This window comes from Epinephelus fuscoguttatus, linkage group LG21 (assembly GCF_011397635.1).
Source record: "Epinephelus fuscoguttatus linkage group LG21, E.fuscoguttatus.final_Chr_v1".
NCBI lineage: Eukaryota > Metazoa > Chordata > Actinopteri > Perciformes > Serranidae > Epinephelus > Epinephelus fuscoguttatus.
In genome coordinates, this window is record NC_064772.1 from 18,178,386 (window position 1) to 18,198,661 (window position 20,276).

The window sequence follows — 20,276 nt, forward strand, 5'->3', positions numbered from 1 at the left end:
GCTGCTCAGGCACTATTTTCAGGGCTGAAATCATTTGGAATCTATTAAGCCTGAAGAGGGACTCATATTTTAATTGTTGGGGATTTTTACTTGATGAAAAAAATAATACGCCAATTTGTTACCAGCCTTTATATCTCGTATAATAGGGGTTGATTAATTTCAACATTTGGGGGGGGGGGGGGGGGGGGCACATGGGTCCATGCACAGAAAATGTTGAGCATCAAACACTTAATTTCCTCCATTCTGGTGAATTTTTCACACCTTTTTGAGCCTTTTCTGCATCCGCTCATTTTGTAAATGTCTTTGATTTTCTCAAAATATAAGTCCTCTGCTACTTCTACACTTTCTAAGTATCCAAGGGGAAGTGTCCTGCACCCCCCCCAAAATATACACCTATGCCTACATGTTTTGTATCCAAATATAGGCATAAACTGTCAAATCTTAGCTGTTTTTTGCACAACATGAGGCAATCTTTTTTATTTTAAACCAAAAATAGCACAACGATAGGTAAGTATAACACACACACTGTAAGCCGCACTTTGGGCTCAAGAAAAATAAAAAGTGGACTTCCTCAAATGCAAACCGAACATCCCATCAGCCTAATTTCCCTACCCACACAACACATTTATTTATTTAGGGTGTGTTATTAACTAATATGTTGATGATCTAATGATGTTCTTCCAGTTGGGTCGTTTATTCTAATATATTTTGATTCCCAGTGTGACTGTGCTTTGGGTTTACACTGTGCTACTTAGGCTACTTTACAGAAAGCACAGTCCACAACATGGTGCTACACTTGTCACCATTGTTCCCGCAGTCATCAGCGTTAAACTATAGCAGGGGTTGACTGATTGTGTGCCATTTGTAGCAGGATTACTAAGCGATCTGTTGGTTATCTTCGGCTGTTTGCTTTAGCTTTAGCAGACTAAATCAAAGTTCAGCTGAGGGTCAAGCCCAAGCAGAGTACACCAGGTAAAGCTAATGGTAACTCTGTGGCTCACGGCTGCAGACAATGGCCTGTGTATGGCCTGCACAGTGAGCCTATTGATCCCACTATCTCCACCTTGTCACTGAGAAATTCTCAAGTTTTTCTTCCCAGTAGTTTCCATCGTTTCTCAATAAAAACACCACTGCTACCCTGCATCTTGTCATTAAAACAACTCTCCCTTCAACAGCGAAGGACATTTCCTCTGGTTGACCTTGGTGGCCCATGCCTGACCTGAGGCCACGCTCCAGCCTCAGATTGATACGGCCGCACCGATGGAGCTAATTAATAGGAGCAAGTATCAAATGTAACAGAATGACTCTGCTATGCTAACCATGCGGGCAGATACTGGTGTCAGCGAGCAAACAGAATAGGCTAGACTCGAGGCCCCGGGGTCATTTCATCATGGGTGTGTAAACACCGAATGAACGACACCGCCGTCCCTCTCTGTTCTCGCTGCTCTTGTTTATGTCACACTCACAGCAGGCCAAGTGGAAATATCAACAGAAAAGGATAACAACATACAAATATTCACTAATCAGTTGCGTTAAAGGCCGAGAAAGACTTTATTAGAACGTGCTTTATTTTGTGTAAGAGTGTAAATAGACTCAGTAAAGCCCAGAAGAATGGTTCCAGGTGTCTGGACTTGGCAATATTAACTCTTGCTGTACACTGCCTCCATGAGGGCAGGCACAGAAAAAAACATTAAGGCATAGAAGAGGAAAACTGTTTGTGTCTTTTCACAGTGGAGTCAAAGCTTCAGGCAAATTGTCCGTGATTTATCTGTGATTTATTGAGACATTTATGACCGATGTTTTACAAATTGTTACACTCCAAATATACAAGCAGCAGTATGGACGATGTACTTGGGAAATATAGAAAATATCCAGGGTATTGCTATCAAATCGTCATGGAGCTAATACTGTTGTTACTTACTGTAGAATAGGCACTGTGCTAAGAATGGTGTGTGTCTAAAGCATCAGTAACATTTAAAAATCTTCATGGTAACAATTATGTACAAGGACTCCCCAAAGCAAAAATATTAATTTAATATCAAAAACATATTTATTCTTCTTTGAAGAAAACTGTAGGTTTGGGTTCGCTCCTGATAACAAGCCCTCGTCTGTCCCACAGTTCTGTTAGATCTGTTTGGTTCCCTGGTGTGTGTGGTTGTGTGTGTCCGCGTTTTACAGTTTGAGCTTGGCCTCTTTGGCCTCCATGGCTCCTGTGGCAACCTGGGCGCGCTCTGACAGCATGGCTGCTTGCTCAGCTGGTCCCTGTGACTGGGCATTCTTCAGCAGGAAGTGGCTGATGAAAAGCTTCAAGCCCTCCCGCAGCATTCCTAGCTTGGGAATTCCTGAAATCCTGGCGGATGGGAGACAATGAGGGACATTGATTTGAGATGTTCACACAGTGGAGAGGAGTGATTTAACAAGACGTGGGCTACTTGAGGTTAACATTCCCAAACAGGTAAAATATACTTTTTTAGCCATGCCAGCAGCGTGGCTCCATTTTGGTCTCTTCACCAGACTGAAATGTGTCAATGGATGGATCGCCATTAAACTTTGCACAGACATTTATGGTTCTGACAGAATGAAATGTCAGATATGTTGGTTTATACCTAAATACATAACCTCTAAGTATGTACTGCATATTGCCTACTACACTAACAGTTAAGTATGCCATTACCAGCAGACAGTTGAAGTATACTCGAGTAAGGTGTCTTCTCTGCATCACATGACTGTATCGATCATGACATTACCTGGCTAAGCTACTGTTGAATGAAAACTGTTAATTCCAAATGTAAATCAACATAACCTGTTCCACTTTATTTAATAGTTTCCAGTATTATTTTTAAGGCAAATTATTATTATTACATATTTTAATGTAAATTAAATTATTAAATATTAAATTATTCCTCTTAAATGTATAGGCATTTAGGTGTGTTAGGTTACTGTTGTGTAAACAGTATTGATGGCATTGCATTTTGGGACGGTTGTCCAGGAAGCTCACATCTCATACTAAGAAATTCTTGCTCATCTAGTGAACAAACAGGCGTTTCTCGTCACAAACATACTAAATTTTTACGTCATACTTAGTATGAATAGTATGTTAGTATGGGATTTCGAGCACAGCCTTATAGGTTTGTTTTTCAGTGTGTCTTAGGACGCATTCACACTGGTGCTATTTGGTCCTTTGGTCCGCTTTAAACGAACCCCGGCCCACTTCCACACATAGTTTGGTTTGTTTGGAGTTGTGTGAACGCTAATTCGAACTCTGGTGCGGACCAAACGAGCAAACCTTGGTCCGCTTGAAAACTGGGGGTCTCCGTTCACATGCAAGTGAACCCTGGTGCAGTTCGCTTACAGTGGGAAATGCAAACGGACTATCCAGCGAACCAAAGAGAGGAAGTGAACCAAAGAGAAGAAGTGATGTAGAGCACAGTGCATTTTGGGTAGGAAAAAAAACCAAAGCCAGCTGTGCAAACCATGAGAAGCAGAGATAAAAAAAAGAAATAGTTGGAAAATGTCTCGTGGGCAGACGTGGAGTAGTGAGGAGGTGCAGGCGCTTACTGATATATGGTCAGAGGACAATGTATCACAGTCGTGCTACGCACAATGAATTTCTGTTTTCGGTCCTGGCCAATCAATGAGCCGGGTTTTCTTCTTCCTCATGCTTTTTTTCTTCCTGGTAAGTGGTCGTCTCGGGCAATACCACCCCCAAACGAGCAGCTGTTGTAACTACGTGACATTGTCCAGGTGGTTTGGTCCGCTTTAAAAAGTCAGTGTGAAAGTAAACTGAACCAAATGAAGGTGTGAAATTTTTCAAGTCCCCCGGACTATCCTGGTGTGAATGTGCCCTTACTTTGAATGAATTTACATGTTTAAATCTTCAAAACTCTAAGAACTGAGTGTATGCACAAAGAAGCTCACCTTCCAAATATGCTGACTAGATCCTCAGGCTCAAGGTCCTTGAGCAGTTTGGTGAGCACCTGACGCAAGAAGCGCACTGTGGACTTATCTAGTTCTCCAAACTCTATTACCTACACAGAAAAACACAGAGGTGACCGTGATGAATATGTTTTAAGATTTAATATAGTTTAAAATGCAGTGAAAGCTTCAACCAGCATGTGATGCGTCACTTACTTTGAGTATGGAGAGTGAGAGACACTTCTTCTGAAGGAAGTGGGTAACGAGCTGGACCAGGTTGTTAAAGGTGCTGCTGGGAAGGTTGGACAGCTCCCTGAACTTGTCCCATAGGCTGAACTGGAAAGTCATCTTAGAGAACACAAAACATTAAATTTAAAGACTGTACAACTGCAGTAACAATTTCCAAAAACAAGAGTGGTAACAACAGACACGGGCTTCTCTGCACAAGTAATCCTCTCATCCAGATCCAGTTTACATGTGAAAAGCAAACATTCCCACCAGCTCTGGTCCGAGCTCTTTGATGAAGGACAATGGTCATTAGTCTCTGATACGGACCGGCGGCCTACCTGGCAGCAAAGTAGGAAGTGTGGTCTCACCCCCATTGTTTGCAGTCACACTTTGAGACAAATAATATCAGGAGGTGAGAGGTGCAAGAGGCTCCCACACTGCAGAGGTGAACTACAGGCCACACACAGGTCACACACAGTTTAAGAGAGTGTGTGGGCACACACATCAAACAGGTAATGCTCTTTATATTTTCTCATGATGAAATGAACGGTAAACTGGCTTCATTGATTGGAGTGAAGTATAATTTTCCACCCAACCTTTACAGTGCAAATAATCCATTTTCAAATAAGTACCAGAGAGAGTGTACAGCTGGTCATTTGCACTCTTGCACTTTTAGATCAACTGACTTTTTATTTGACTTCATTTTTTATGTGTTCTGCCTTCATATGATCAAATGTGTTTTAGTATCATTATGTCGTGGTTTCAGTCTGTTTGCTATTGTTTTCACTGTGAATTTTATGGTGTCTTTATGTCTGAAGCACTGTCCCAAATGAATTTTTCCCTGCGTGGGATAATAAAGTAGATCGGACTCTGAGGCTGGTGCTGCGTGCAAACCGAATTCATGACGGGAAAAATAAGTCGGGGGTTTTTTCTCAATTAAAAACGTAGTGTCCTCGGAACTGATGTCAAACTGCCAAAAACGAACAGACAACAAGCTGCAGCAGTGAAACTTGGTGTTTTTCATGCTATACGGTAGTCTACAAAAACAAAGAGAATGAGTCATAGCTGCTGGTGAAGGCAGGAAGCGCGTGCCACGGGGGAAATTCCTGTCACCCTTTCAGGGAATTGATCATGTCACGTAATGGCCAGGTAGTAAAACAGCTGTAGTGTATTTTGACACTGTCAGCAAAATTTAGCAAATAGTAAAGCTTACCATTTCATTACTTCATATTCATGTAAAAATACATATATGTCAACTATCTGCATGAGAAATAAACAAAAAGAAAAAATCATCCACCAGTAGAGATCAACTTGACCCAGATAGCCTTGATCACTATAAGAAGTTTCCACTGTGATTTGATGTGAGAATCAACGTATGCACAAGGGGAAGAAATACACATTATTAATATTATAGTTGTTTTGTTTTTTTTTACTTTTTGCAATAAAATTATGACTAATGAAATGACAATTAATCAATTCTTCAACTGACAGAAAAACAATCTGCAACTATCAATGATTATTTGCTGAAGTAAAATTTTCAAACAAAAACCTGGCCCGTTCCAATCACTAAACTGGGAGGGTTTGCTGCTTTTCTTTGCCTTATGTGACGAAAAAAGAACATGTTTAGGTTTTGGAGTGTTTGTCAGACAAACAAGCAATTTAAAATCATCACCTGAGGCTTTAGGAAATTGTATATTTTATTAACCAACATAAGATTCAGCATATTAACGCACTTATAAAATCTACAGCGACAAATTTAGGCATCACTTTTGATTCTCTGTGGACCTTGAACCATATGTCAATAATCTCGTTAAATCCTGCTACTTTCACCCAAGAAATATTATCAAAATCAAATCAGTTTTGTCTTTTTCTGACCTAGAAAAGTTAATTGATGCTTTTGTATTCTCGTGCCTCGACTGCTGTAATGCATTGTTTACGTGCCTCAGTAAAACTTCAGTAGTTCTGCTTCAACTAGTGCAGAATGCTGCAGTTCGTATTTTAACTGGGACAAATCGTAGGTCACATATCACCCCCAATTCTCGCCTCCCTCCACTGGTTGCCAGTTAACTTTAGAATTGATTTTAAGATTCTTTTAATAAATTTTAAAGCTCAACATGGTTTAGCGCCGAGTTATATATGAGCTTCTGACTACCTTTGCTCCAAGGTGTGACCTATCATCCTCAAGCCTACCCTCGCTAGTCGTCCCTGGGTCAAGGCTGGTAGCTAGAGGTGACCGACCAGGGTTTTGTTATCAAGACCCTGAGGCTCTGGAATTCTCTGCCTGAGGAGATCAGGCTGGCTAGCACATTACCTGTTTTTAAATCATTGCTTAAAAGATACTTTTCTAGGAAAGCTTTACCTTTTAATGCCTGATGTGTATGTTTGTTATTTGTAACTTTTGTGTTTTATTTCCTGTGTATTGTTTTGTTGTCGTATTTCTATGCGCTTTGTGAAGCACTTTGTAATGTTGTTGAGATAAGTGCTATATGAATAAATATTGTTATATTTTGTATATATATTAAAATCATTGTTGGTACTGATCTTGCAAATTAGTTCGAAAGAATTAATAAGAGGGCACTTTCTTACTATACATTTTTCCTAATTTACTGCCCTCAAGGTAACAATTTCATGTGTTAACTTATGAAATAATTGTTTAGAAGAAAGACTATTAATTGCATGTACTAATCTGACTGTAGTTGTGTTGTAAGCCTGTTTTATGGAATGAGGTTCAGTTTATTTGATGATGACGTGGTTGATAAAATCCAGGGCTCACACACCTTTTCAAAACATAAAAACTATGCCAAAAAGGACATTTTAAACACTTTTAAAGGAGCCATATGTAAGAAATCTAAAGCAAATAGTCGTAAAATCCTCCTAATATGTCACAGAGACGAAGGAATAATGTTCATATAACATACTGATCTCACCGACAACAATAGTACAGCCAGAATATTCGCATTTAAAAAAATATTTTACAGTCCGCAAATCATGTTTATGTTCTGAATTTGTGTTTTGGCCTGTTGCGCCACCCACCGTCGTCTACCAGTCACGCAGTCAGAACGAGTCTCAGCATCAGTTAAAGTTACGACTGAGCTACAGTAGCACGGCAAGCAGCATTAGCAGTGTCCCAGTACATAGCATGAGCAGTCTCCTCAGCGGTATCCTGGCAGCAGCGTTAGCAGCAGAGAAGCCGGACTTGCTCGAACGGTCCGCTGGAAAACCGAAGATCAAGGATGCGGCGACGTGGCCCTGACACGGCAGCTGCCCGTGGGCATACAAATCAGTCTCCAGCGTGCTGCTGTCCAGCAACCTCAAATCTGTAGGGGGGAGGGCGGGGGGGGGGCAGTATTTTGAATTTGAGTGCAGTAACTGTTTTGGTAAACGGTAACGGTACAGGTATTTGTGTTGAACCATTCGGTATTGGGCGCAGGATATCGTTTTATTTTATTTTGTTTTATTTTAATTCCGTTTTTGCAACCCGAACTATTTAAAATATCTAGTTCCAGGATGGACATAATTGAGTGACAGACCGAGTCTGACCGTAAATCTCCGCTTTCACTTTGAGCAGCGCATTCTCGCATTTTGACAACATGGCAAGTGAGCCTGACGAACCTGAAGACCCACCCGCAAACCTTAAGTCCTCCGTTTGGGAACACTTTGGTTTCAGGGTAAAATACGAAGACGGAAATAAACAAGTGGACAAGACAAAAGCAGTGTGCCGACACTGCAGAACAGCGGTCGGGTATGTACTTAGAAACACGTCTAACATGCTAACGCATCTAAAGCGACACCACCCGAGTTTGAACATTAACCGGCATGACTAGAAAAAGCAATCTGGTGCAAACTACGATATCGTCGTCGTTTAAAAAGAAAGAGCGTTTCCCTGACCATCGCGCTAAAGAAACGCCACTGGAGTTGAGTAAAATTGTTTAAGCTGCACTTTAGATATAAGCATGTTTTGTTTACTGTACTTTAACAAAGTGGGAAAGCTAAGTAAGTTCCTAGTAAAACTGAATCTGAGCAGGCTTTAAAGCTGACCAGCTGCACTATACTTTTTATTTTAATTGAGTAAAACTGTTAAAGCAGAAATGTATATTTATATTTTTCATTCAAAAAATGTGTTAAAAAAACAGCAGGATTTTATTTTTCACTTTTATATTTCTATTTTCATTCAAACAATGTGAAAAAGCAGGATTTTATATGTATTTGTTTCATTCAAAAATTGTGTAAAAAGAGTTAACTGCTGTGGTGGTATGTTTTAATAAGGTTAACAATAAGTAAAAGATATTTAATAGTTGTCTATTTTTTTCATTACTGTACCGAAAAAAAACACTAACTGTGACTTGTGTACCGGGGTACGAACCGTGATTTTTGTGTACCGCTACACCCCTAATATATATATATATATATATATATATATATATATATATATATATATATATATATATATATACACACACACACACACACACACACGTATACACACACACACACGTGTGTGTGTGTAACATAACTTCAAAGAATAGAAATTCAAGAACTTTCGATAACCCATGTCTACTTTCAAGAATAGTTTTACTTTTTATTCTCAGTTGTCAGTCTGCGTGGGTTTTTATCAGTTAGAGTACCTGGAAGCGGCGATCTTGGGAGCAGAATTTCTCTCCCAGCACAGCGTAATAGGCGTTGAAGCTTTTCTCCTGCAGACAGCAGTCCATCAGAACATGAACAATCTCCCTCTCCTGCTTGTCCTTCAGGCCCATCCTTCATACAGAGCAAATAAAAGGCGTTAAAACATCACCCTTACAGCTGGGCTGCTTTAAAATAAAACACGGCATCTAATATTTCTGTCTTTCAATCTTTGGTTAACCAACTTAACATGAAGGCACGCAGCAGAGGTAAGTGATAACACACCTGAGCAGTTTCTCGAAGGCATCCAGGTAATCTTCGCTGGTCATAATCACACAGAAGATGTTTCTCCTGACCTCGGTGTTCATCCTCTGCTTCCTGGCCAGCTCTAAGACTTTGGCACTGAACTGAAACAAATGAAAAAATGACAATAGTTTCGTGAGATGTTAGTGAACAATTCTGACTAGATCTGCTCAGGCTGCACAATTAATAAAAAATATGATCAAAAGTGAAATATGATCAAATGCAATATCCAAATTTTCATTTCTTATTTCCCATTTCATTTATGTTTCTCTTATTTAACCTTATTTTATTTATTATTTAGTAACTCTTCACCCCATAAGGTGTATTTTATTAATTTTCCTCGACTAAACAAGGTCAGGGTAGGGTCAATTTATAAGCCCTCCTCTGGTTTCCGACCTCATCTGCACATTCTCTAACCCACTTTCTATAAAGAGTGATTTGGACTGAATCTATAATTTGTTCCTTTTATATGTGCACATAAACAAACAATAAACTAACAACATAGCATTATAAATGAAGCACGGTGGTGTTAGAGAGACGCCCCAGCCTACAAATCACATTCCAGACATAAGGGAACATGCTCATTTGGTACAGAACCGGCAAACACATCCTTATTATTCTTTCTTTTTTTTCCAGTGAAAGTGTAATGCAAAAATGACTCACTAAAATTGTGACTTATATTGTATTCTCTTTCAAAAGGATAACAATATGACTGTTATTTTGCAGACTGTGCAGACGTGGAGCTGAGTGTCAGTTTACTTTTTTGACGCTTGTGCTGATATGATGCCTGAGTTTCTGTACCATATTAAAACAACATTGACTGCTGACATTGAAAAATATATCTGCAACAGTACCAGAACTTACTAAAAGTGTAAATAAATCTGTTTAAATTCAGCTAAATTTTGATCTGTGTGTGCACGAGGAATAATTAAACAAGATTGTGAATCTGTACAAGGAACTTTTTTATACTTAGTGCAGGTGCTATATCTAGTTGGCACCAAAAAGTACTGAGGTTTGATACCCAGCCTGAATACTGACCAATTAGTACTGACCAAAATGGAAATACTGTCTGTCTTCTAAACAATTAAAATATACCGTGGCCTACTGACACTGTACTAACACATGTAGTTCACATGATGATGGTGATGGATGACTGATGTTCGGTGACAAAACATTTACTTTAATTTCAAATCAATGTTGGGGGAAAAAAATCAAATTTGAAGATAACATAAAAATAAACGAGTTAATTCAGAAGTAAAATAAACCAAATACAACCCTGCAGATGCTAGAAATGTTGCAACACAGACAGGGTAATACACACACAGTATCTGCTTACCGCAACACGGCATGGCTGAAACCTTCCACATCAAAACACGCCTTCCTCCAACGCAGAGCTATACTGAGATGACTACTGTATTCTTGTTATGTGTGGTTTCAGTGCTCTACCTGTCCCTCAGCAGTATTCTGTTTTGAGGTTGTGTTTCCTTGCTCGCTGATCATGGGCGCTCCGCTCCACGAGGAGCCGACGATCCACCAGCGGCCCACTTGCTCTGCTGCCAGGAGGTTATCCAGAGAGACCCTCAGTTTCACATCGCTGCCTCCCGCACTGCGCTGGATCTGAAGACCACATTTACACATTGTTAGCCATGTGTTCACTTAGCAGGCAAACACTAGTTGTAAAATATTAAAGGACACCACATTCACAGTCCTGATGTGGAAAACTGTTGAGACAGCCAGTCTGCTGGTCATGCTGAAACACTTTGGGTCTGTAAAGGTAGAACTCTGGGGCCACCTGGTGGTACAAGTGGACGCTACTACAGCAATAACTATGTAGAAAGAACACAGTAACCCTTTTCAGTATGATGAGTGCCTATAGGCTATACATAACAAAAAAAATAATCAATATTGGTTTTCACTAATGTGGAGAAATTAGGATATGTCAAACAAAAAATCTGGTCATGTTGTGAAAATCACCCACCAGAGTCCTCTGCAACTTCCTCAGTCTCTCCACAGGCTCAGGATCGTAGCCTGGGATCTTCCTCATATCATTGTTCTTCAAAGCCAGCATAGTTTCCAGCATGAAACGCACCTGAGAACATTTGTGCATATAAACTAATATTAGGTAAGCTTCCAACTGCAATACAAGTCAATGCAGACGCCAGAAGACTTTAGGTAAAAGTAAAAGGTAATTTTGTTTGCCTTACCCTGGTCTGATCCTGGAACTTTGACCCCACGTCGCTGGCCTTGCGCTGGCCTTCAGAGATGAGCTCCTTGAGAGCCAAAGCGTCGTCCTTCCTCAGCGAGAAGCCGACATTCCTCAGAACCAACAAAACTAGCTCAATGTCCTTCTCCGTAAAGGCTCCGACAAACAGTTTGAGGATATCGAAGATGAGGACAGAATGCACCACCTGGAAGTTGTACAAGTGACCGACGATGGCGACCAGGTTGTCACATTCCTTGCTTTCAGTTGGATTTTTGTAGACCTCGTCAAACTTCCGCACGACCGCCTCCAGAAAATGGGCTCCCACCTGGAAAATGATCAAAGGGGAATATTAAAGACGTGGGATTTCTGTATGTTAGTATCTGTGGACGATGACAGATAAATAATGGTCCAATATAACAGCATCACTCCTTTAATAATCTCTCAAACTGTGTCGAAAGGCAACTGTTGACTGTGGCGGATTTTATTGATGCTTCTGTTTATGGTCATTTACAGAATGGAGAGTCAATACAACCGACAGCTAACAATCCAATTACACCTTGAGCAAAGGAAACCAAGGTGTTAGACATCACTTTCCTATTCATTAAAAGAGCATTAGCTTACAGTAGAGATGTGTGAATGCAGCTTATCTCTTTCAGGAAAAACAAGCCTGCAATGAATAATTTAAAATCTGATGTCAGTTCTCATGTCAGTGGTTTTGTTTTCTCACACGTATGCAAGGCGGTAAAATCAAAGTCTACTCGCTTCCTACTGTCTCTCTTCTCAGTGGATGAGACAGTGAACTGAGGGTCCCTGATGGAAATCCCCCCAGAAAATAAAACCTGTTAAATTAAGCTCCATCCGAGCAAGAATTAAATAAGGTGTGCTTACTTCCAACCCGACAGCGTGATGGAGGACGCTGACAAGCAGGACGTGCTCCATCAAGAGTCTGTCAGGCATCAGGGACGGGGTGACGCAGGCTGCCAGCAGCACCTCCGTTAGGGTATCATTCATGTCCTTCCTGCTGCAGCTCATGTACAGCTCCTCCAGCTGACCACTGATGGATGCCATGTTGGGCTCACTCAGCCTGAAGAAGTAAGAAAATTATCACACCCATTACACTGACCTGCAAGAATCCATTCAATGTATATCTTACATCTGCAAAAATCCTTTAATATTTGAAGGGTAAGTTCTCCTCTAATTATGTAGCAGGACTAAGAACATTAGTTTGTCTTGTTGTTAGTTGCAGGACAATCTCCTCTTCAAATCTTCTGTTTGCATTTGCGCAGCAGCGATTTCTTATTTGTCAACTCATCGATTAGTAAATCAAAAGAAATTAATTGCAAACAATTTTGATAATCGAGTAACTGTTTATCAAGAAAAAATGCCAAACACTCACTGGTTTCAGCTTCCCAAATGTGAGGGAGGATCTGTTTCATTTTTCTGTCTTATATTATGGTGAAATTAATATCTTTGGGTTTTGGATTGTTTGGCAGATAAAACCAGCAATTTTAAGAAGCTGCCTTGGGCTTCTGGGAAACTGTGATGAGCATTTTTATTTATTTGGCATATTACAGACAAAACAATTGATAAGAAGACAAAAATAACTTGATGATAAAAAAAAGTCTATAGCTTTAGCTACAATATGTCTGTGTAAATCCTGATTAGAGATCTACAAACATGTTCCACATCTTACTGCAAATCAACTGAATCAACTGTGAATATTAGAAAGAAGGACCCAGCTGAGCATCTACGGGCAATGGCAACTTTTTCACAGTCCTGGAAACTAGTGCTAGTTATCTCTAAGATGAAGGTAGACTTGCAGATTTTATCTAAAGGGATGAACAGAGCACCCTGAAACATAGGAATATTCTATTGACTGGAAGTTTCGTATATATATACACACATATATATATAGAGAGAGAGAGAGAGAGAGAGATGATGGGGTTTTTTTTCCAACTAGAGTTACGTAGCTTTGCTCTAACAATCCTGTGAAATTAAAAAAACAAAAAAAAACAAAACATTTTTTATGTCATTCCCTTGATTTCATGAGTATATTTACTGTAATGGATATACACATGTTTGCATTATATGCCAAAAACATGCATGTCAGTACCAAAGTCCTACCCCCTTTCTTTCTGCTAAGTGTGGAAAAGAAAATCCTGATTAAATGAGTGGAGAAACATAACAAATAAATACGCTTCCACACAGATGGTGCAATTAAGCAATTTACATTCAGTCATGTTCTGTGGCATATATGAAAATTAATTGTGTCCAGACCTTGACAAAAAAAAAGCAGCTCTCGTGGCCCGACACCTTACTGAGTCTTTTTTTTTTCTTTAATTTGTTGCCTGTCTGTACATATGTCCTAATGTGTAAGATGCATCAGCAGATAACTTCTCACACTTAGCAGAAAGAAAGGAGGTAAGACTTTGATATTGACATGATATCTATGTTTTTGGCATATAATGCAAAATAATTGTGTAAATCCAATACAGTAAATTTACTCATGAAATCAAGGTAATGACACTGATTTTTTTTTTCATGTTAAAAACAACATCTATCACAAGCTACTATTTATCCCAGCAAGCCCCTGAGTATATTACCTTGAGCAGTGGTTTGTTTTATTGCTTATGAATACAGCATCTGATTTTGTGAAAAGGAGAATGTGCTCTGTCTGTGCTGTGGTGAGACGGTTACCTGTTCACCAGGCCTTTTACGTTCCTCTTCAGTTTTTCTAGCTCAGCTTTGCGTTTATCATCTCCAATGCCTCGCAAGTGAGGTGGCACATACTTGCCTGCTGCAGCGTTGACCTGGACATTGAAAGATGTAACATGCATTTAGATCCATTGGACAGCATATGAGGTGTCACTGGTGACGAAATAATAAAAGACATAATAAAACTCACAGTTTCTGACTTTGAGCCTGATATGTCTGTTTCTTCTTCTTCTGGTTCCTCTTCATTTTCATTGTCTGAGTCAGCTGCATCACTTTCAACCTGCTCATCCTCCATTTCCTCCTCCGCCTCAGCATCCTCCTCATCAATCATTTCATCATCATCGTCGTTGCCATCATCCACCTCATTTTCATCGTCAATTGAACCCATATCTTCATCACTGTCTTCATTCTCCATCTCATCCTCCGCTTCCTCATCCTCATCTGACAGCTGAGAGTCATTCTCATCAAGCTTTTCAAAGTTATCCTTGGCCATGTCCACGTCATCATCATCATCATACATCCCTACAGCCGATGAGCCAGAGTCAAGCATACCCAGGATGTAATCCAGTCCATCAGCCACAAAGGACTGAGGGAGACTCTTCTTGTTTTTCCTCTTGTTTAATCCAAGGTACCGCTCTAACTTCTTTATTTCTCTATCTTCCTGCTCATTTGCCTCCAAAAGTGCCATTTTTCTTGATTCCTGAAGCTTGTTGATTTTCTTGCCCTTTTTGGAGGATGCTGGTGTTTTGGAGCTGTCTGATTTCTTAGTAGGAGCATCACTGGGCTGTGCTTGTGACACTTCTTTCTTTGCTTTCTCCTTTTTCTTCTTCTTCTTCTGCTGCTGCTGCTGGGGCTGTTCCCTAGCTGATATCCCCGAGGTTTCACCATCATTATGGGGCAAACTGAGGGTCTTTTTGCCCTCATAATGACTTTTCATTTTGGCTTTTTTCAGTTTTCGCTTCTCTTTGCGCAGCTCCTTTCTGCTTTTCTTTTTCACAAACCTCAAGCCATGGTCATCGTCCCTTTCTTCGGTGCCACTTTTGCTTTTAATGAACTCATCCACTGCCACCATGTACTTCTGTAACACAGCATCTCCCTTCGTCTTCTTCTTCTTGCTGTTCTGCTTCCATTTCCCTTTCATCTCTACAACTTAAATTCAACCGGCTAAAGTAGCCGCTAGCTATAGCCGCTCAGGTTAGCTAACAAGATAACGTTACTGAAATACAGACGCTTTAAAACACAAGGCAGACATTTAACAGAGGTTGAAACTCGTTCCTATTTTAAACACTTAAATACCTTTAAAACGGCACATGTTTCTCCATGAGGACAGTTTTGTTTGTTGACCCGCGAGCATGCGACCATTTACTTCCGGGGTCACGCCACAGACTAGGCGCACGGTGATGACGTACTTTATTTTGGGGCGTTTTTCTTTTTTTCAGCACGGAGCGGGTTTCCTTCGATGTAAACTGTCTGTTAACCAGTCACCGCTATTTTGCAGAGCGAAGAAGACGCTGGAGTTGTTGTTGCCATCGCTGCCAGTTGTACGAGCTAGCATGTAGTGACCTGTAGCCTCCTTTTTCTGTATTTGCAATATGAAGAATGGAAGAAGACGATGTTACTATTAGAGAGCAGAATTTCCACAGCCAAGTTCGAGAGTACATCGTAAGTAACGAACGGAGCGGCTAGTCGCGGCTAGCAGGCTAACAACGTCCTCTACTGCACAGAGACGTTAATGGTAGCTAACGTTAGCTTCACCTGTCAGTTTGATACGGCAGGATATAATAAGCTCTATAACGATAGTCGCTTTAATTATGTACCCCGAAAAAGTCTTATTGTATCTCTACTTTATTCAAGCATTGTGTAAATTAAAAACAATGAGCGAACATGCTAATTAAAGCTAGCTTATGTTAGCTACCATAAACTAGTTGATTACAGTAGTAACTTAGCTGCTGTATTGATTGTTGTGGGACAGAGCTGTATTAATTGTCGTTGCAGTAGCAAGATCTGTATCTGGGACGTGGACAAAATGTCCCAGTCCTTAGTAATTCACTGTTTGTTTCAGTGAGGACTGAGACATCTCTGTAATTGTGGGACACTTAATTTTTTATTTAATTTAAGCTATTTTAAGCTTATATTTTCCAGCACAGTGGCTGTTTAAGCTGCTGATGGAGGGCAGGTAGATCATATGTGTAAGGAAAGTATGGGTTGGATCTAATTTAGGATGGCATTGTTTCATAAAAACAATAACGGCAACATTTTATGAAGAATTTAATCAAAAGTCAAAGATCTGTTTGTGATCAGTAACACTGAATTCGACACAAGTAGGTAAGGTTTTTTTAAATACAGAAAAGGCTTTGGTTGTCATGTGTTTAAGTCCTTTTTTATGTTTTATCGCCCTCAATGATGATTTATGATGCCCTTAACTTCTTTTAATTTGATCAGAACTTGTGGTTCAGGAAGGGGACATTTCCAGTTCAAAAAAATATGTTAAAAAGTATGTTTTTGTCTGGTTTCCCTGCTGTAACTGTACTTGTAGTGTCCCTGTGGGCTGGCCTCTTTTAATTGCATGCCACAATAAAAAACATAACTTACTATTGTCTGTGCCTTGAAAATTGCTGTTGCTTCTCTGCCGTGAACCACATTGTTTTTGAGAGTTTCTCATTGTCTAGACATAATTTTAAAAAACAAAAACAGTTTAAGGCAAGAAGGTTCAAGAGGGGACACTTTGTCTTGAGTATTACTGACATACACTGTTGAAATATAGAAACTATCAAATGTCTCAACAGCAGGCAAGCTCAACATCTCGGCTGCTGCTTGCACATTTTGTCCTGAGCATCTCTCCACACCTGACTCTCAGTATCCTATATCAACACTCTTAATGTAAGATGCTATAATGACACTGTGTCATTCAGCCTTAGTGCCTGTGGTGATGGTTGCATGTAAAGCTTGGCAATAGGCTATATCGATATTATATTGATACTGTGATTGTGGTTATTCTAATATCAAAGGTATTATCTTTTCCCTGTTTTAAAGGCTGCATTACAGTAAAGTGATGTCATTTTTTTTAACTGACCAGGCTGTTCTATTATTTGCCTTTACTCCACATTACTGATTATTTATCAAGAATCTCACTGTGTATATTTTTTGTGGAATACCAACAGTCAACCATCGATATTGAAGTATTTGGTCAAAAATATTGTGATATTTGAATCCTTCCATTTTGCCCAGCCCTAGTTGCATGTACTTATTTTGCTGCCAAGGTTACTGTGGGTTGAGTTTCAAGTTGGTAAACATGAGTCAGTGACAGGATCATATGCTCTTATATGAAGTGTGGGGAAACTGTTTATTCTGTTATTTGATCCAGCTGCAAATAATTATTGAAGAATGCACATTGCTGTGTGAAATCAGGTTAACACAGGATAATGTATAATAGAAAAATAACACACACCAAGGGTTGTAGTGAGGTGCTGAGTAGGAAAACAAGTGTTGCACACTCAGGCTCCATATGCAGATGACGTTTCGTACCCCAGGCTGACTTTAAGATCAACAATCATGATTGTTACTTGCAGCACAGGATAATGTGTCACTAGTTTACATGTTGTTTGGCTGGTAATTACATTTTCCACCGCCAACTCCAAACAAGGATGTAACATCATCAGGGTTTCACGTGCTTTTGTAAACAGAGATGGAGTGTGCAGAACAAATTGAGTTTGGAGATAATACAGTGTGTATTTCCAACAGGCTTTCCAACATAACGCTACTCTTTCTTTCTGTAGTCTTTTCCTTGTGCATGCATTGATAAACTTTTTACAAACTAATGACACAGGTAATCAGGTTACCTATAATGCTTTAGCCTGCATGAACTTATGTTTCACGTTGACACATCCAGGGGGCAAAATTAACTCTTTTGTCCTTTGGCCAAATGGCTTGTGAATGTTTAGATTTTACTAGCTACTCGGTAGATAACCATTGTTTATTTGGCTTATGAGTGAAGCAAATCTACTAGCCACATGCATATTTTACCAGTTTTTGGCTCATGGATGGTGCTGATATTATACCCTGGACACATCTGAAATCAGATTACTGCTAAAATAGTCTAATAATGACATCACTTAAGTTCAGGAAAATACTGATGAATTCAAATGCTTGCAGGAATTGCAGGATCGTCTCTCAGAAAAAATGCAATAACTGTCCCTCAGGTTCAGCTTGAGTTCATATATCATAACGGTGTGAAATACTGTTCCTAAATTGGTTGGGGATGTTTGCAAACCTGCTTCCTTTCCATGTCCTTCATTGTGTTACCCTGTATATATATTTTTATTAGGGAAAACAAAGTGATGACTTCACAAAGTGATGACTTCACTAGTGACTGTGGCGTTGACTGGTCTGCTTGTTGCTGTCTGTTATCTCTCCCCAAACTGCTGTATTGAGTTTGTGGGTGTTTATCAGCTCCTTGCACCTGATTCTTGAGCCACTGTCCAAAAGAGTTTTGTAGCTCGTAAATATATCAGCTGTCTTTAATTTGGAAAGGGACGGCAGGCGGTAAGAAAAACAGTTTTTGCTCCAGCTGTCATATAACACCACATATACATCCCAGCTTGACTGACAGTGTTTGGCATTTCTGGTCGGTTTGTCCATCTGAAATGTGCACGGTCCGTCTGGTGTCTGGCTGAGTCATCTCATAATCCCAGCTCGGCCGTGATGAGTTGTGCAATGTTGACAGGGTGCAAAGTGCTGAAGTGGGAGCTTCTAACATTAGTTACATCCCGGTCACTGTCACAGTAGAAGGGGGGAATGTGGAATGCGATCCTTCTGTAAGACCATCCCGCTTGTTTTGAGGCCGTGGTTACCTAATAAATCCCATGCATTGGTAATTTCTGGATGACTCTGTGTGTAGCATTGGCCTAATTAGTATTGTCAGATGTTGGAATACGATGATGCATTGCTTGCTTTTGTTCTTTAATCAAATAAATGGGTCATGTTGAGCCATACTACTTAGTAGTGAATTATTTGTGTTGTAATGGGACCTGCTTTTTCCTTTTTTTGCACACTTCAACAGGCCTATACGAAATGCACAGTTATTTTTGGACAGGAAGCACGCACATTTACATACTGCACAAATACTGAGTGATCAAGTATTATTAGAACATTAGAGGAAATTGACAGATTTGGGTGAGCAAGTCTGTTTGCACTCTTGTGTTTTGATCAGTGTGCAGCCTGGACACTCCACAAATAAAACGCAGTTACAATTAAAGCTATCAGAGCTTGATTAGGTGATTGTTTTGACTTGTGGTAATCAGGCAATCAATCAGGTAAATGTTTTGAGATAAAAATGTGAATATTTTCTTTTTTTTAGTCTCCTGTGATACTTAACTTTATATTTATTGTTTGTTCAGTCAAAATTGAATACTTTTGTATATCACCTTTTGTATATCACCTCCATCACAAGCTGTATTTTTTTGCTTATTTTTGACATTATGTCGACCAAATGATGTATAGCTCAATCTAGACCATAGTCGTTAGATTAATCGATAATAACAATCATGTTAGTTGAGGCCCTAAAAACTATACATTGGTTAAAAACAGCATGCTAGGCTGTTTGAAATGTAGAAAATGCATTACATACAACGTTTACCCAGAAATGTCATGGACTACCTCTCATGTCACACAGTTGGTCATGGGTACATACTGAGGTGTCGATTTTCTCCCACGATCCAGGTCCACAACTGTGTGTCTAATCAGGTTATCACATCAGATCATCACAGGTCTGCACATACAGAGCAGTACTGTACTCACTGTGGGCTCCACTGAAGTCTTTAAGCCTATGCAGTAAGACAATCCCATAGCCTGTAGTATGTGATATTAGGGGTGTAAAGAAATACTGATACACTTGAGTATTGCAATATTATGTTTTTTTGATAATGTATGGATTCTCAAAAACACTATTCATGTTATGCTGTGTTTAAACCCCAGTTCGCTAGATAGTAGTGATGTAATTTATCTAGAGGTGTTCTGATACCATTTTTTCCTTCCTGATATCAATTACAATTCTTGAACTTGCGTATCAGCTGATACCAAGTACCAATCTGATATTGCTGCATACAGCAACAAAAAAAGACCAGCTGTATGGGTGTGAAATGATTGCTGTCAGTATTGTATGGCATGCTCAGGTTAACCCATTCGTAAAACATGAACAAATACAGTTTTCTAATCTCATCTAATTTGACTGTCAGTCATAAAATAATTAGGAATAAATAACTATTCCTTTTAAACAATTTAAAGTGCAGTC

At 39.7% G+C, this 20,276-nt stretch overlaps 2 protein-coding genes across 2 annotated transcripts in view; one reads left to right on the forward strand and one right to left on the reverse strand.

Moving 5' to 3' along the window:
* Positions 1–1,549: 1,549 nt before the first annotated feature.
* Positions 1,550–15,346, reverse strand: nom1 (nucleolar protein with MIF4G domain 1). Its single transcript, XM_049564571.1, has 11 exons — positions 14,178–15,346; positions 13,970–14,082; positions 12,161–12,356; positions 11,274–11,597; positions 11,048–11,158; positions 10,516–10,686; positions 9,052–9,173; positions 8,769–8,901; positions 4,132–4,263; positions 3,919–4,028; positions 1,550–2,350 (listed from the first exon to the last, which is right to left on the reverse strand). Exons 1-11 carry the CDS (start codon positions 15,126–15,128, stop codon positions 2,173–2,175), a joined length of 2,541 nt encoding a protein of 846 aa, XP_049420528.1. The 5' UTR covers positions 15,129–15,346; the 3' UTR covers positions 1,550–2,172.
* Positions 15,347–15,442: 96 nt separating this feature from the next.
* lmbr1 (limb development membrane protein 1) overlaps positions 15,443–20,276 on the forward strand; it is a 43,881-nt gene continuing 39,047 nt past the window's right edge. The window contains exon 1 of the mRNA XM_049564573.1: positions 15,443–15,649. Within this exon, the coding sequence (XP_049420530.1) occupies positions 15,587–15,649 (63 nt within the window). The 5' untranslated portion in view covers positions 15,443–15,586. The remainder of the gene's footprint in view (positions 15,650–20,276) is intronic.

What these genes read in the sequence shown, in the direction of transcription:
- nom1 (XM_049564571.1), bottom strand. Translation starts at nt 15,128, where the DNA reads ATGAAAGGGAAATGGAAGCAGAACAGCAAGAAGAAGAAGACGAAGGGA. An exon ending in CAGGCTCAAAGTCAGAAACT is followed by an intron (nt 14,083 to 14,177) that starts GTGAGTTTTATT and finishes TTCAATGTCCAG; the next exon opens with GTCAACGCTGCAGCAGGCAA. An exon ending in AGAATACTGCTGAGGGACAG is followed by an intron (nt 9,174 to 10,515) that starts GTAGAGCACTGA and finishes CATTTGTTTCAG; the next exon opens with TTCAGTGCCAAAGTCTTAGA.